At 42.1% G+C, this 17,777-nt stretch overlaps 1 protein-coding gene across 2 annotated transcripts; it reads left to right on the forward strand.

The window, feature by feature from the left end:
* Positions 1-181: 181 nt before the first annotated feature.
* Positions 182-16,846, forward strand: n4bp3 (NEDD4 binding protein 3). 2 transcript variants are annotated; one of them, XM_088387228.1, is made up of 10 exons: positions 182-325; positions 11,520-11,782; positions 11,850-12,012; positions 12,490-12,699; positions 13,094-13,215; positions 13,287-13,470; positions 14,206-14,298; positions 14,382-14,627; positions 14,725-14,968; positions 15,570-16,846. In XM_088387228.1, the coding sequence occupies exons 2-10, from the start codon at positions 11,544-11,546 to the stop codon at positions 15,935-15,937; spliced, it is 1,869 nt and encodes a 622-aa protein (XP_088243354.1). In that variant the 5' UTR covers positions 182-325; positions 11,520-11,543; the 3' UTR covers positions 15,938-16,846. The 2 variants fall into 2 exon arrangements, with proteins under 2 accessions (XP_088243354.1, XP_088243363.1); XM_088387237.1 differs by lacking the exon at positions 182-325 and adding an exon at positions 4,320-4,633.
* Positions 16,847-17,777: the final 931 nt, after the last annotated feature.

The raw sequence follows: 17,777 nt of genomic DNA on the forward strand, positions 1-17,777 counted from the left end.
CATTTTTTAACGTTTGGATGATTGTTTGATGACTGAAATAATATTGTTGGAACAATATGCAGGATTAATTACACTAATCACCCACCTCTGACGTAATTACAATTGTGACCGCAAGATGACGCCTCCTCCCTCTTTTACCCCACATCGCTTTAAAGCCACTTTCTCCTCCCAGTTCCGCTCGGTCAAAATGTTGGAGAGGGAAACAACGCACCTTCATGTCACTCTGCGTTCCTGCAAGCGCCGAGCAGGAACTATCCTCTTGTTTGACTCTAAATAGAGGGGTCAGAGCCACGCTGAAGAAGACATGACCTGCGTGCGGGATATGGTCAGTGACAAACATTCTTGTTTCTACGTTACGGTCGTAATTGAATGTGTGCATTCATGCATTGTGCAGGGAGATGTGGCAACTCATTTGTTCGTCCCAAACCTCTGTGACTACTTGACTTATTGCGGTGTAATAGTGTTTTCCAACCGTTATTGAGATGGCACATATTTTACTTAAAAAAAAATAAATAATCCCATGGCACGACCATCCGCCAGAAACGTCCCGGAAAGTATGCGTACTGAAATGATAATGATAGTGGATGGCAAATGTTAAATTATTTAATATTGTTTGATTGCTATAGCACGCCCTCGTGAGAATAGCTTTTTAGGAAATGAATTGGATATACCTGTCACTATATAATAGAGAAAACTAAAAATAAATGTAGTCTGTGATTCCCTGACCAAGCAAGTGAAATTGAATGATTTCCCATAGTGGTTGGGAATCATTGGTGTAACTGTTGTTACGTGTTTGCTGTGCACAGCTGTGGTTGTTTGGGTTGAAGTCACACACGCACACGCACACGCACACACACACACACACACACGCACACACACGCAAACACGCACAAATGCACACGCTTGGGTTTCCTTTAGGGACAAACGTGGTGCGGTGCGTCCGTGCGCATGTGTTGGGGACTGCCAGGCTGTCGTCGTGGAAACCAGAGGCCACAGGTGACCTCTGACCGGGAGGGCTCTTAAACATAGCAGGAAGGGTCTTTTGAGCGAGGTGACTACTATGTGTTCAAGGTCTGACGCAAATGAAGGCTCAGCTCTACAATAGAAGCACAATGGATGTTGTTTTGGAGACTGTGTGGTATAGTCAAGCGTGTTGTTATAGGTACTTTTACTGCACGTTGGGGCGGATTTGCAGTCCTGCTGTGCTTTCGCCCAATAAATTCATGCAGTTAGAGTAACGTGTGAAATGATTGTAGTGGCTGTCATGTTACATACAGTACGTAATGTTTTAGTCTTAGACATCTTAGCCTACTTACTATATTTTTTATCTCTCGCTGCAACGACTTTGACCATTCGTGCCTCCATTTTTTCTCCAAGACAGCTGATGCCAGATCTTCATTCAGCTCAAGGGCTTGTGTGTGTGCGTGTGTGTGTGAGTGTGTGTGTGCGTGTGTGTGTGCGTGTGCGTGTGTGTGTGTGTGTGTGTGTGTGTGTGTGTGTGTGTGTGTGTGTGTGTGTGTGTGTGTGTGTGTGTGTGTGTGTGTGTGTGTGTGTGTGTGTGTGTGTGTGTGTGTGTGTGTGTGTGTGTGTGTGAGAGGGGGGCATTTTAAACACCAGCAGCTGATGTAACACTGCCATGCCAACTGCTGACCATTTGTTTCACAAATCCAAATCTCATGTGGGGGTATTTAAATTTCTTGCCAGACGTGTATAATCACTATTGATCACTTTTTTTTTCATAATTTTTCTTTTTTTTAGTTGTTGGTCTTTGACGCTTGAGCTATTTGCTGCAGAACACACCTAAGTTAATCATTATCCCCAAATAGCAGGCGGTTCCTTATAGCTGAAGAAGGATGTTGACACTCTACTCGTGCTAGGTTTTTTTTTTTGTCAAGAGTGAAGACTGGACAACAAAATTAATTAAGATTAGAGGGATTTACTTATTCAGGTAAGTCCATCTCAACATAATTTGCATCTTATTGTATGAAATACAATTTCTGAGTTTCACAAATAAGAATTCCTAGTCATAAATAAATTCAACCTTTTCGTGAATTTTAACTGTCAGCGTCGAGGGTGCAGTATTCACATTTGGGTTTGGCACACTGAGCTGACCCAAATGTTCATTTCCATCAATCCAAAACTGTGAAGAAGATATCAAGACACAGCATGTTATACAATGAAACAAAAGTGTTGTGGGATAGGGGGGGTCTGTTAGTGCAGGAGAGTGGACAGACCACTCACTGTGCTTTGTCCCCAAATGTGACCAACTTCAACGAAAACGTTTCGCTGCAGTGACATGCCCCCCACACAGGGACTATTGTGTTTGTGGTTTTCGCCCAAGTAAGCCACAGTTGTTTACATCAATGCAGCCTTATTGTCTTTCTATTGATTTGCTTTATCGCCATTCGAGCTGCACCTGCATACACGTGCTTCAATAGCGGCGATGCTCACACATTGTATGAAGAATAATCCAAACAAGATGGGACACATTTAGCCTATCACTGCGAATTGCACCAAAGGCAAAGCACAGCTGATTTCATTCGGGGTTTATCTCAAGCCTGCAATGTGTACTTGCTAGTTAAGGTCGGCTTTAGGTCAGGCTTCGCCATTTATCTTTGCTTAGTCTTGGCTAATGGCACAGGAACTGTTTCTAATCAATGACACAACGTACGCATTTTGATAGTCTTTTTCTGTTTCTGCATTGTCAAGTACTGTGCTTTTGCTGATTTTAAAAGGTATCAGGGGAGCCACTTCCCTTAACAGGGAAACAAGTTGACTGTGTTCTGCCTTCAACATCACAAGTCCCCCTTTCTACATGCACACATCTACCAGCTCCACCCAAGCGCATAGTTAGACTGCGCTTTTCACTAGAAATGAAAATAGAGCTCTATGAGTCATTACGTTATATTTTTTACAGCATCCCACTGGGCGACGCAGCCATGGGGATATGAACGAACGGTGGTGGGGGCAGACTCTAATTGCCCACTTTAATGCGCAGGTGGGGTTCCTTCAGATGGGTCGAGAACGCAACTAGTGGGCAACTTTTAATCATTCATTGCCACTGACGGCTGTGGACATCAAAAATCCATGTTAACTGGGCTGGCAGTGAATGAATGAAAGGAACCGCTTGGATGGCCCATGAGTTGACTACTCTCACAGCGGTGCAGCCCTGCCTGTCGCTGGTGCGCTGAGCTGCAGGATTTACATGAGTCACAAAATAATTCATTCATCATCAGTTTCTTTCTCAGGATTGTCCAATCACTTAAACCTGAACTCACACTGAGTCAGGCAAGAGTATCACTGCAGCATCAGTGCATTAATTGACAGTCACATCCTATTTTAATATTACGGGACAACTTTACGTATATCAATTTGACATTTGCCACTTTTTCTCTTACTTTGACTGACAAATGGGCTTGGCTCCAGTGAGTTTCTGACCGAGGCTAATTTACTTCTCAAATGCCAGACGGTGTATGTGCTTCCTGCAATGTTATTGTTCAGAGCAGCTTTGACAGAGGAAATGAGGCTGATCCAGATTGTCCTCTCATTTAGTGACAGGTCCAACAGGTACCAACACTTTAAGTAGGGTCCGACATAGCCTCGTCTTCAGTTTCTCCATCTATGGGTCTCTGGAAATATTCTTGTTGTAGCTGTAAGTCAGCGCAATAGATGTTAATCTCTGTAAGCAAGACTGTATGAGGCTCAGATGTAATGATAGGGCTTCAGCTTATCATTGCAGGGGTCTTTTCATGTCACGTTTGCTTTTTTTTTTTTTCTTTTTTTTTTTTTAAAACCTTAAAGCCAAAATACAACAGCACAGTCAAGCCCAGGAATGTATTTAATAGCCTGCCAGTCTTGGCTTGTTGCTTTATTAAATAAGATTCCTGCATGCCCACCCATTGGTGCCATCGTTAAGAAGTCATTCGATCAATGAGCCCTGCAATACTGACCCATGCCAACTCAAAGCGAGGAAATAGAAAAGTAGTTTCTCTGCAGATTTAGAGAACAATGTCCTCTCTTTTCTTCCTTCTGGTTAAATTTGTGAAACCTGATATGGCGCCGAACCCGGCCGGTAGCCCATGTAACAATCGGACCATTGTGGGCTCACCACTTCTTGCATTTTCCCCTCATCACCCAGCCCTGTTTAGATCCTTTATTAGAAAGTAAACATGTATTTTGTGTTGGTGTGGGGTTTTTTCCCCCCAATGAGACCATGTGTGTCAATGTTGGCTCTGGAGTGTCCGCCTCCAAAGCGGATCCACATGCAGGCCTTTTGTCTGCGAGAGAACAGGCAGAACAAGTCCGACCACACGGGCCCCTTAAGAGAATGTGCAGTGCACAAAGAGATGAGCAGGTGTAGAGCTGGAAAGTACCAGGCACTCTATAAAAGACAGATTAGGTTAACGTGGTGTTATGTTAAAAAAAATTGTGAATCTGCACAGCCCTTGAGTACGGCCTAAAAGTAGCTGAGCTTCTGTTTCCTACCATGGAGTCATCCTACAGGCGATTGTCGAGGACTGTGCAGCTCGCTCCCTCGCATCAGATTGACAAACAGGAAGTGCTGTGTCCTGGTTATCAGTAGGACAAACGGAATCCAGGATAAGTCCCAGATACAATTGGCCAAACGGATAAAGTGAGTTTTAATTTTTTTTTACGCTTTTCGCTGTATTACGCTGCGCATAGACGAAACGTTGGATCTACTCTATACTTGGCAGTCAGACGGTTTAACTAAATGTTTGTGTGTGTTTTACTTCAAACAAACAAACTGACTCAATATTGAACAGTTACAAATTCATATAAATGAACAATAAATGTATGTTTACTTAACAAAGATAAGAAGTCCTTGTAATTTTTGCAAAATTAGATTCGATGAAACCTTAGAAATGTTCTAATGCATTTTTTAAAATCTGATAAGTATACATTTACATTTGATTTCTACCAATACCTTTGTCCAAAATCGAGCCATTTTTATATTTAATCCATAAATGTCAAAACTTGCATTCAATAGCTTTATTTTGTTTAGTGGGCCGGTCATTTCTGCTTACTATTATTTCATTCAGGGCTTCAACTCTGAATGTGCATGCCTGCTTGTGGAAACACTTATTGACATGCCAGCGAGATGAGCACAGTGAGAATGCACAGTGCGACTCACCTAATTAGCCACAGAGAATGCTTGTTTGTTGTCGAGCTGAATTGGAATGAGTAAACTTTGATTTTTCAAGTCATACCTTGTGAGCAGATGACGTCACATCGTGCAGCCTCCGCATTGATTTTGCGTGTAATTAACATGTGATGGCTGATTATCTCCAAAGTGCAACCACACCTTGGATTGTCTGTACTTGGCGACCCATGCAGAGATAGTTTGCCTTTATTGATATTCCTTTGTGTGTGTTCGAATATAATTACTGCTCTGATGGTCCATTTGTGTCCTTGGACTTTTTAGATGTCTTTTTGACTCACGGCGCGTCATTAGCTTGCTTTGGTCGTAACAATGCTCCCATTTGTGTTTCCATAATGGTGCAAGTCTGAAGCTCCCTTTACTGTTGTCATTAGAAACAGTGTGAAGAACCTGTTTCCACTTTGCTGTTTCTCAGCACAAACAAATGGCCAAACATACATCAGTTAAAAGAAATGCTGATGATCAGCATGTGTCAGCACCAAAAGGGGACTTGATATGCGGGCTGATAATTTAGTGCCTTGGTAAACATAAAACTAGTTAAAACAATCTGAAAAGTGTTGCCTTGCATAATAATGTCTGAGTCACCATCAGTGACTGCTGTCCACTCCAGCCTTCTGTGTATGTGGATGCACATTCACTGCAGCTATAGACTGAGCGGACCTGGACCTGGTGTAGGACGATGTGGGAACCGAGCACGATTTGTGTTGCCATAATTACAAAAGGGTAACTCTCCTACGCGAACCGCTCCAGGAAACAAAGAACCTTTACAAAAGGGAAAGAATAGTCTTCACTCTCTAGCTCTCTCTCAAATTTGTTTAATAAGAAGCTAGCTATCCTGTGCTTCTGTCTCATCGGCTCACTCCCCTCCCAACACACACACACACAACTCACGCACACATACACACACACACACGCTCTGATTATCTGGTAAATGAGCAATGATTAGATGTCTGTTATTAGGTTACCCATGTGTGGTCTGCTATTTCTGAGGCCATTCTTAACTGACTCAACACACAACCTTCCACTTTAGTTACAATGGCTATGTTTGGTTTATACCAAATTACATTAATTATTAGCCAGGGAGAAATGTGAGGAATTCTCTCGGTTCACATTCTTCTCTGAACTGCTGCTTGTTAACAACGTGAGAGCGAACATAGTATATTGTCTTGTGGCGTGAAGATGTGGTCAGCTGTTATGAAGCAAAATGTTGTTTTTGTTACGCAGAGGTTAACAGACACTGACCGCCCCCCCAATGCCATAAATCAAGAAAAATGTCTTTCATCTTAATAACAGAGCTTCAATTTCATTTTTTCATTTTCATTCAATTTATAATTTTAGGACCATCTTACAGTATGATGTCATTCAATAGTGTCATTCGTATGTGTGGAGGGATGTGCAAAACAAACGGATGCCAACCTGGTCAGGCACTTATCCTTATGCTCCAAATCCAATCTTACTCATGCGCACATAAACCAAACGGGGATCAACACGCATCGTTTCAAATATCACCAAAGTCAGACGTCATGCAATTTCTTCATCCTTGCAGGTGAACACTGCTAATACGTGTGCCTGTCCTGCTACACTGCCCCGAAGGCCATCATTTTACACCCAACAACCTTATGTAACACTAGTCAGATATGGTTCAACCAGGGGTAATCCCATATAACCCCCATGACAACCGTAGCCAATAATTGAATTTTGTTGAAAAAATAAAATATCGCACAGTGAGCAGGGGTCATTATGTGTTTGGCTACTGAGAGAAAAGTCATTTCTGCTAGAGGCATGGCTGCTAACATCAATATTACATACTTGTCAATTTTGGGTTGTGAAAAATAGGGAGATTTTTTTTTTCCATTGGCATGAAAAATAGGGAGATTAGGCAGCAGTGCTTGGGCAAATTGCAGCCAGTTGTGACCAATTTTGGAATTAGCAGACTTAAGCAGCTACTTAAAAAAAAAAACGTATTAAGTAGACTTTGTTTCTGGCCATTAACAGAAAATCCCGTCTGTTTGTTCTGCGTTCCTTAAATTAATGTTACATTAATCTTCGGATTAGGTTTTGGCCACAAAGTAGTTGATGGGAATGCCGAGACTTCCTACTTTTTAGTTTCCTAGTATAGCATTAAAAAAAACGACAATTGACCTCATTGAGTGCCTTCAAGCAATATCAACAACTGTACAACAATGTGAAAGTAAAGCAAGTGTGACTATCTGCTTATTTGATCACGTTCTTATTGTCAGCACAAGAAGCCAGCTGAAGTGCGCTGCAGGCCTAGAAGATCTTTTATGTGAGGCCAAGGAGTGCTCCACTGTGTGAATGAGTGTTGCATGCAAACGTCACTGTCGGGTAGGACTGACGAAGATTGCTCAGCTGCAGCCTCTAATTGTTAGCTGATTATTTGTTATAGATCAGAGATAAAAACAAACCCTGAGGCTACTCATGGAAGATTTAAGAAAAAGAAGGACTGTGAAATATGCCATCTCTACATCTGAGGGCAATTTGTATGTCATGTGCTTTGTGTGAAATATGACATGGCACAAGCTACACACGTACATGGAAATGCGATAAGCGATGCCTGTGGCTGAGCCAATGTCATTCTTGTTTTGGGCGCTCAAGAGGTCCACTATCGTTGCAAAACACAGAGGACGAGAAGCAGCCTTACTGGGAGACATGGGGTATGACTCAGCGGTGGTCAAGAGTGGTGGCGTTAAAACTCAAGTGTTCTCTCTCACACTGTCTTCATTGATGGCGTCTGCTTGAGTCACCGCAGTCGTCAAGCAGGTCGTATTTGTTCATCACTGCAGAGAAAAGCTGCTATTGAGCATTCAAAGTGTAGACACCAGACACAAAATAAGGCTAAGGATATTTTAGGGACCTGGCAAATACAGTTATGTTTTTATAAGAGCAAAAAAAAGCCACGACCCCTAACATATAGTAAGTAGTCTATAACTAGGAAAGGATAAGTGAATTGTTTTGAAACCACTTCAAATCAATCAATGTCCATTACCCTAACCCTACCCTCAAAGAAGATTTCATGCATTAAATAGAGAAGAAAAAAAGATATAAAGATCAGCAAGATATAAGGATCTATATAAACTCCACAAGTCAAGGTAAACGACCGCCCCACACGAAATAAATAGTAGGATTCAAAAGTTGTACTCTACAAATGATTTGTGAAACGATGAACTACTTCTGTAACCAGCTCTCTAAGCATGAAGCTATATTTGTATTTTAAGTTCAAATAGTACATATTTTTGGATGGATGGATGGATGGATGGATGGATGGATGGATGGATGGATGGATGGATGGATGGATGGATGGATGGATGGATGGATGGATGGATGGATGGATGGATGGATGGATGGATGGATGGATGGATGGATGGATGGATGGATGGATGGATGGATGGATGGATGGATGGATGGATGGATGGATGGATGGATGGAGTTGTTTGGGGAACAGATTAAGTGAGGCCAGTAGAAGATTTGGTTTTAGCACAAGGTCCAGCCTTCACTGAGCTCATGTGATGTAACCAAGTGTGCGCTGTGTGGGAGGTGGAACCATTGAGATGAAACATGTAGAGTTACCCCATTAATGTAAACAAACTTTGATGTGAGGCATGGGAGGCGATTTCCGTGGGGGTTGAGGATCTGGAGCTATAGAGATTTTTCTATTGTGTCTTTTTATTTTTTGCAAGGTTGTGTTGAGTGACCCGCACGCATGAAGTGAAGCGTCCGTGGGAGTGAGCATTCAGTGCATCAAAAAAAAAAAAAGAAACCTGACAGGTCCAAACCCGTGTTCTGTGAAGTATCTTTGGAATTTTCCTCCTACTGTTGGTGTAGTCGTGGTGCTGTTGACTGACCCAAGTGTCTCTGAGCGTCTGAAATGTCCTCTCTTCACACACAAGTGTCAGACTTCTCTCAGCTATTTTAGGAGGGAGTTTGTCCTTGAGAGCCTCCACTTGAAAGCTGAAGGTTTTGTTGGCTTTGTGGTTGTTGTAGATGTGGCATTTGTGTGGGTTATAAGATGAGAATCAACATTTCCATCGAGGAAACCATAGAGAACACAATACTATGCATTTTTGCAAATACACGATGTGGTGTGCAAGAGCATATCTGGAGAACAAAGTTTTTTTTTGGGGGGGGGGGGGCACTTGACTAGTCAGGGCTAGCTTGTTGCTGTAAATTTTGCCACGTCTCCGTCTGGTTTGTTCAGGCCAATAAACTAAAAGCAAATGATGGAAAACAAACTTATCTTCAGTTTACCAAAGATTAAGTAGGTCACTTTCACCCCTGCAGCTTTGCTTCTTATTGGACATTGATCAGGTTGATTTTTATTTTTCATTTTTTTTTTGGGCTTGCTATTTTCCAAAAGCACCTGTGTAATATTCTAACTAAAAAAACAGTCAGCATCAGGCCTTGGCCAGGCTTGCAAAAACTGTAAGTTAAAAACAATAACTACAGTTGTGTCATTCTGATCATGTGATCAAAAAGCTCATGTCGATCATTTGATCTTTTTTAAAATTTGCTGGGGAGTTTTTTGTTAAATAATTGAAGAATTTGTGTTGTTGTATTTGTTCTCTTGAATTGCCTGTGATTGTGTTTGACAGCATCTTTATTTCAGTTTTTGTTAGATTGGCTTTTAAGTAACTGGTCGGTTTCATGCAAAGTTTCACATGGTAGCCGCATGAATAAAAACATGCACAGCTTTGCAGTAGTCTAAGCCTGACTGAGTGGCCTGAGCAAAGTGGCCCAAAGTTGCCTGTCATTCCCCTTCTCTCTCACTATTTGAGCAATTTGCATAATAGTTCCATCTGCCAACAGTGTGAAGCACTTCATGATGAAGTGAGCAGTGAGACATGTAGACCTATATATTCAGAATGTTTGGAAGGTGGGCAGCAGGGAGCTCAAGAATCAGATATTCCAGTTTAGAGCCATGCCAAATTATACTGTCCATTATATGATTTTGCCCAACTTGAGATGAGAGCATAAGATTTTTTTTTGCCAATATATTTGATCTCTTATGTTGTATCTTTCCCCAAATTGTCCATAGGCAGAGACCGGTCCATAGCAAATATATCGTGCACCAAGAACAAATAATCATCTTTAAAGAAATACGACTGCATTAATGGTCTTTCAAATGTTTTATGATTTCTGAGGTTCCTTAAATCAATAAGACAACTCTAATGAGGTCATTTTAACACAGTTGGTGGGAGCGAGGTTAATGAAGGAAAGAGACAGTTAATGATTTATGGATGTCTCGAATTCCATTTTGTTTCTCACTTGCATGTAGTTAGTCAGTTGTTGAATAAAAATGTGCACCATAAATGATTCGCCCAATCCACTTTGTTCCTCTTAGGTTTGCTTTGGAAAACAAATATCTCGGACATAATTTGATAAAAGATCCATTTGTCAATTATTTCATCATGTAATTAATGAATTGGATTAAAATAATGTGTTTTATTTTCCACCATTCTATAAAAAAAACAATATTTCAAATTAACAGTGCAGAAAATGGTCAAATGCAAAATATGTTTCAGACACTCACTGGTTTGTACAATAACCTGTCATAAAATTGCCCAAAAAGTCGACCACAGTTTTTTGTTTGTTTTACATGTTCGTTTATTAGTGAAATTCCAAGGATTTTATTTTTAATTAAACAAGCTTTCGAAACGATGAATGAGTTATCAAAATTGATTAATTTGATGATTTGTTGTCGATTAAATGTTACACATTTACAAGTAGCCAAGGTTTCTGTTTGTGTACCAATTACTGCAGCAGAACAAATTTTAATGGTAGCTGTGAGCATTCGTTTTATCAATGGTACATTGGACACGTGACTTTCGTTAGACGCAGGACATTTGCAAGCTGAATAAGTACCAGATTGAAGCGCCCATGTGGCTCAGCAAAATATCTTTTTCCCCCATCCAGAGCTCTGCAGTTGTACCCTAGTTGGATCAGAGTTACGCAATAGGCTTGCCATTTGACATATGCTGCCCAATCTCCGGATAAACATCAGCCTCATATGCCGCATGTTAGTCATTGCCGGGACGGCCAGACGTGAGCGCCTGACGCGCGAAACCACTTCTGAAACAACGGCGAGTACGTATAGTTGTAGGATGTTTTTGCTAAAGTGTCATTTTTCCATGCCTTGTTGTCTGTCGGGAGATGTGGCTGGGCTTTTTGTGCGTTTGGTTTCTGAGACAGCTGGGGTAAAATTTACTAGAGTGGAGAAAAGCGAGGGAGGGAAATTAACCGTATTGGGCACATAGCATTTAAAATGTCAAGACTAAAAGTGACACATTCATCTCACGCAGTTTGCTTTTTCCTCTCTTTACAGAGCACCTTTCCTCCCTTGTAACCAATGGCAGCCTCGGTCCAGACGCTTCCTCGCCCTGGTAAAAACTTCCAAAGCTCGTTCCCAGTGCCATTCTTTTCACCCCGCTGCAAGATGGGAAGTGTTGGCAGTCTGGTGGAGAGGCCCGACGTGTGTCCTGCAAAAGTCAACCAGGCCGTTCCCCAGGTGAGGCCCAAAGCGTCCAATGGCCTCCTGAAGAAAGGCTTCACTCAGAGGGAGCTCCTCAACTACCTCAACATTACCAGGTGGGGCCGTCATGGTGTATTCCCAGGTTTTCGCATTCCACCACTGATATATTGTGTTTCCAAACAGAAAAGAGCCCAAAGCCAACCAGAGCAGTGGCTCTAAGAAGGACATCATAGCCTCGATTGGCAGGCATCAGGAAGAAAACCTGTACGCCAAGGTGTTCCACAAAGATGGCACCGAGATCGATTTGACAAAGAACTCGCTTCCAAGTGGAGCGAAATATAAAAAGGTAAATGTTTATTCTTAACAGCCATACAAGGGTTAAAAATACATTGACTGCTGTATTACAAAAAACAAATACATACATGTCTCACCTTTTACTCTCCTTTTCTGCAAAGAATGCGCAAAGTATGGACCATAAAACTGAATTTATTGCATTATCTGATTCAAAATTATTGTAGCGAATATAACGCCAATTGACTTATTTTACTGTAGAACCAGCCAAGGAACACATTAGCTTCCAAGTAACCAATGGGTTTTTTTTTGTTTTTTTTTTATGTCTTGGCATAAAGCCAAGGTTGTGCTAAATAGATCATATTTATACCGCTCTTTACGCATCCTTCTCTGCCCCCGCAGCAGTCAATCACCCAACCGGTTAATCCAGTTCACAGTCATGGACTGATATTCTGTGCTTGAATTCCTTGCATGCAATCAAATGTAGCAAACTGCCGGTCAATTAACTGAATTCTCTTGGTGTTTCCACCAGGGCCACTTTAAGTCATCTGCCTTCAAACCTGTCACTCCCAAAAACTTCAGTTCCATGCAGAACCTGTATCCGTCTTCCATATCGGAAGATGCGGACCATGGGATCTCGAACGGGCTGCACAGAGCCTACAGCCATGTCTCTAAAACTCTCTCCAGCTCATCTTCGTCATCATCGCCCTCTCGTCGTGGAGGCTCCTCTGGTAACCACAAGGTAAGCTGTCTCTTCTGTGAAACCTTCGCTGTGTTTCCAAGTCAGGAAATAAATCGAATGGCTTTGCCCCTCCTGCTTTGTGGAATTTCACTGCATGCGCGTTTGATGAAAATACCATATTGAACTCAAGCGAAGCAAACACGCACAAAAAAAAACAAACAAAAAAAACACACAAATGTTGATATGAACGTAAAAGAACCAGGCAAAGAAACGCAGGCGGCTCAGGAGCCGCAGGTTGGCCAGATCTGACTTATACCATGAGATAGAACCCACAACTTTGTTAAGATGAGACCCAAAGGAGTCCTAAATCTGAAACTCTATTTCCAGATTTGTGACTTTTCAACTTTGACATTGTCTGACATTGCACCTACACCTCATTTTGACTGCTGCGTAGGCTCAGCCCACCCTGCGAGGGGCAATCCAAGACGATGACAACCTGTCTGACTCGGGCCACAACTCCATGAGCAGCCTGCCGCCGTATCGGCCCCCCTTCCACCCAAACCAGGCTCACATCAGGTCCATGTCACTTCTTAGCCTTCTCTTCTCTTAATCACGGCTTGAAAAGGATATTTGACTTGACTTGTCAGCGCATCTATGGGCCACATCAACACTATCGGCTCCCTGGACCGCACCATAGCCGCTGGGTCGGGAGGCGGGACCATTGGGGAAATGGCGTGTCGCAGCATGGCAACGCTCAGCCGCTCGGTGCCATACGAAGGGGAGGCTCCGCCTCCTTACGATTTGACCCTCTCCATGTCTGTAGAGGAAGTGGTGAGTACGACAATTCTGTTTTGTAGCGGTCAACGGGACAATAGCATCACACAAGATTTATAATAACAAAAAGGATGTGCAATTAAATTTATCACTGAGTATGTCAATTCGACCTATTACTATGCAAACGTGTGAGAAGTAAACTAGTCAGTAGGATTGTTTGATTGCGTGAGTAAATTGTCAGCATGTAAACAGATGAGAATTAAATAAAATTGTATGAATGTGTGAGTTAATTGTCTGTATGTAAGCAGATGAGAAATAAAATTGTATATATGAATGAATTCATAATTTGAATAGAATTTATAAACAGCAAGTTGTGCAAAAAGTACAGAAAATGTGTTCATGTCCACACGAGCATTATGTTTGTTTTGGATTCTTCACTGTACTTAATTTTGATTTTATTTTAATGTGTTAGTTTTTCTTAGTTCCTATATCTTCATATAAAAGTTGACTAAGTATTGTGTAACCAAGTAAAGCAAACTACAATCTCAATTGACCTTTTGACTTTCCTTCTGCTGTACGGACGTACTGTAATCCGGCGATAAATACATTTAAAATGAACTTTCAAAGTAAAATTTTCGGTCTTGTTTGTTGTTAAAACTTAAGACGTAGACTCACTTTGTTTTTTTAAAAGCATTTTTGTTTCATTTTGTTCATGAAAGTGTTTCAGTTATTTTGCTAGATTTTCTTTGCTAGAGTACCTTACTCAACATTCATAATATGGCCCCCTGGAAGGTGCGGGATTTGGAGGAGAGGCTTGTGGAGAAAGAGCACGAGCTGAAGCAGATGAGAAGAAACCTGGATGAGAGCGAGGGTGCCATCGCTCAGGTGCATTTCTCATCAGGATACAGGCATCGTCCGTGTCCTCCATCTTGTTTGAGGCCTGCGCCTGACGCACTCCTTGCGTGTAGGTGTTTGAAGGCAAACAGCGTCTGTGGGAGAAGGAGGTGGAGGAATTGAAGCGCCTCTACGCTGCCAAGCTGCGACAGGTTTCCCAGCATGCCCAGCGATCCCAGCGTGGTTTCCAGCTGCAGCTCTTCAAGGCCCAACAGGAGAAGAGCCGACTTCAAGAAGAGCTTGAGGATCTTAAAAGAAGTCTGGAGGGCGGAGCCAAGGAGAAGACAATTAGTCCCACCCTGGAGGAGACACAGTGGGAGGTGGGCTATACTTTACGACAGAGAGAAACACTCACTGACGGGGAGTCAAGTGAATTGTTTGTTGTTGGCCCTCACTTAAGCCTTTCATTCCTCTAAGGTTTGCCAGAAGTCCGGCGAGATCTCCTTGCTCAAGCAACAATTTCGAGATTCTCAGGCCGAGGTGACCCACAAGCTGAGCGAGATCTTCCAGCTGAAAACGCAGCTCAGGGAGACCCGACTGGAGTTGTGCAACAGGGACAGCCAGGTCGATGCGCTGAAACTCATCATGCAAAGCTCCCAGTGTCACAGAAGACCCACTCACAGTACCAGCGGCCATGGGAAAGGAGGCGAGAGCGCAACAGGTAGCATTTTTGGCATCTTGAATAATGCCTCCAAATTCAGTACGGGACATTGTCGGTAGAGTTGATAAGTTACGGGAATATTTGCTGGTTAGCTCAGTGTTTTTTTTACTTTTTTGGGGGGGATCAAACTGGTGTTATATTGGATGTAATTCCACTTTCTACCACTTGACGACGGCACACCTATGTAGTTTGAGGTGCTGTCAATTTGAAAAATAAGTTAAAAAAAGTGGGCCAATAAATTTCATTTTTAATTTGGGCAACTCACCAAACTATTTAAGGTTTTTCTATTGTCAAAGTTGGCTTTCCTACTCTTCACAACATAGAAATAAGAGTTTACAGACTTAACCTAAACTTGCCAACTTAAGCAAGAACAACTCAGCAAACTGTTTTTCGAACTTCCTTTTCTGTTTGGGCCCAAAAAAAATACAGTGCAAGGGACAAGTCCAAAGCTAAATTGATGAAATTGTTGTGTCTGTGAAGCATAAGAGTGATCATAAACCTCGTGGGTTATTTTGAGTGCAACAAAATGAGTGAAAGCAGGTCAGCTGCAGACATCTCCCCTAGCCCGCCGATGAAGCATGTGACCATTTTTTGCTGGTAGGAGGGTGCGGGGGCCTGACCGAGGAGGAGCGTCTGCGCGCCGAGCTACTCCTGGAGCGGCGCCAGAGCGAGGCCCAGGCCACGGCTTTCGAGGAGGAGAGGCGGACGTGGCAGACACAGAAGGACAAGGTCATTCGCTACCAGAAGGAGCTGCAGGCCAGCTATTTGGAGATGTACCGCCGCAACGCAGAGCTGGAGATGGTGCTGCGCCAGCAGAGAGCCGTCCGAGAGCAAGGAGAGGGGAGTAGCGACGAGACTTTGGAAAGAGAAGAGCAAGCGCTGAAGAGCGACGTGGAAAAACAAGCGGACAGTCCATCTTCTGGTTTACCGTGGATAGACAGGATCGAATCCTCGGAGATTTCATTATGACGACAGGGAAGATAAGGTGGGCTGGGTCCAGATGTTAGAACACCAAACAACGATTAATTACCAATCAAAGAACCATACTGTTTACCTTTTCGGATACTGTTGATTAAGCACCACTTGTGAAAAATTTCAAATTTTCAATACACGTGCACCTCCTTCACACGTGCTAAGATTTTCGTAGTAAAATCTGTGCATTGGCCAGTGTGAAATTAAGAAAATTGTGTCATTTTGGCACAAAGCTAATACATTTAGTCTTTGGCAAAGGTAAAATTAGAATTATTTCTGTTGTTATATCACAGCCTGTGTGTATTTTGAGGATTGGAAAGAAACCGTCCGAAGGCAGAAGACACGAGCACACATCCTGCGGTTGATGTCTTTCTCAATGTGAATGTGTACATATAAGCAAATGATTAGCATGTTGTTGTTATTCTGCTATTGCTGTACATCTTTGACAATAACCAAAGGATTCAGAAAATATTTATTTAGGTCTTTTCCAGATTCAGGGAGAAAAAGTTGTATGTGGAGCTTTTGTATCAGCAATGTTTGGTGCCAAGATTTTAATGCTAGTTTGTGAAAACTGCCCCACTTATGGAAATGACAATGTTACAAGTGTATTTTATTCCCCAGTTCCTTGACAGATTGATATGTTGTGTAAATAAGGATATTGTCCTACTGTTCTTCAGTGTACCTCAAGCACACTAGGGCTGAACAATTTTGAAAAATGATCTATTTGTGACACACACCCTAACCCCCCACACAATTTTGTCTTTTTTTTCCAGTCCTCTTCAAGCAATAAATGATTCTGTATTGCAATGAAGCATATTTGTTGTTCAAGACAAATCTTTGATTTAGAACTATGGTTAAAATGAAAGCAAATTAACAACAAATAAAAAGAAAGAATACGCTTGAATACGAGTTGACTGACACTTTAACTTCCACTTTTAAACACTCTCTCGAACAACTTAATAAAAAGAGTATACCAAAAGTGTGGTGTCAACAAAAGTCAAATCTTAACTCAAATGACAATAATGCAAACAAATGAGGAGCTTTAACTTTTCATGTTTTATGACACGATGGGATGTAAACACGTGGACTGCACTTCTTAAGCACTTTCTCCAGCCTTAACAATATTTGGAGTACATAACAGCATTGGAATTCTATATTATAATTATAATAAATATAATTATATATATATATATATATATTTTTTTTTTTTTTTGAGAGAGAGAGACAGAGGGAGATGCATAATTTCCAACTCTATGCTTAATACGCTTGAATGCTTACTCAAAAGAAGCATATCAAGCGATGTAAGATGGTGGGGCCAGAGCCGAGTGACACCCTATCTCACCGTGTGCATAGATAGAATAGGCAGCTTCTTTGCCTCAGGCCAAACGGGGCAAAAAAAGAGATTTAAGTGAGACTGAAAGATTTCGAAGAAGGATGCATATCTCTTGAAACTGCTAAGATTGTCACGTCTCGTCCCCTGTTCGTATTTTCATAGTTTCTGCCCGTGTGCCTTTGTGCTCGCCCCTCCCCTCCTGTTTGCCCATGATTAGTGTGATCATTCTCACCTGCCTCTTGTTACCTGTTGTGTATGTAAGTCCTGTCTGCCCCTCACTCCCCGTCGGATCATTGTTGTCGTCATGTCTTGTCTTCTTGTCTCACGTCCCCGTCGGTCGGTCGGTCGGTCAGTCAGTCTAGTTGTTTTGTTAAGTCATGTCAGTTTGCCGAGTCCGTTAGTTTGTTTTCTCCAATAAACCCTGGTCCAAGCAGCGTTTGGTCGCCCTGCTCCATCCGATCCGTGACAAAGATATTGGGGCGTGACGAGCACAGAACCATCAAA

The sequence above is a fragment of the Syngnathus floridae genome, chromosome 1 (assembly GCF_059516105.1).
Source record: "Syngnathus floridae isolate MCC-2025c chromosome 1, RoL_Sflo_1.0, whole genome shotgun sequence".
NCBI lineage: Eukaryota > Metazoa > Chordata > Actinopteri > Syngnathiformes > Syngnathidae > Syngnathus > Syngnathus floridae.

What these genes read in the sequence shown, in the direction of transcription:
- n4bp3 (XM_088387228.1), top strand. Translation starts at nt 11,544, where the DNA reads ATGGCAGCCTCGGTCCAGACGCTTCCTCGCCCTGGTAAAAACTTCCAA. An exon ending in GTGGAGCGAAATATAAAAAG is followed by an intron (nt 12,013 to 12,489) that starts GTAAATGTTTAT and finishes TGTTTCCACCAG; the next exon opens with GGCCACTTTAAGTCATCTGC. An exon ending in CCAAACCAGGCTCACATCAG is followed by an intron (nt 13,216 to 13,286) that starts GTCCATGTCACT and finishes TTGACTTGTCAG; the next exon opens with CGCATCTATGGGCCACATCA.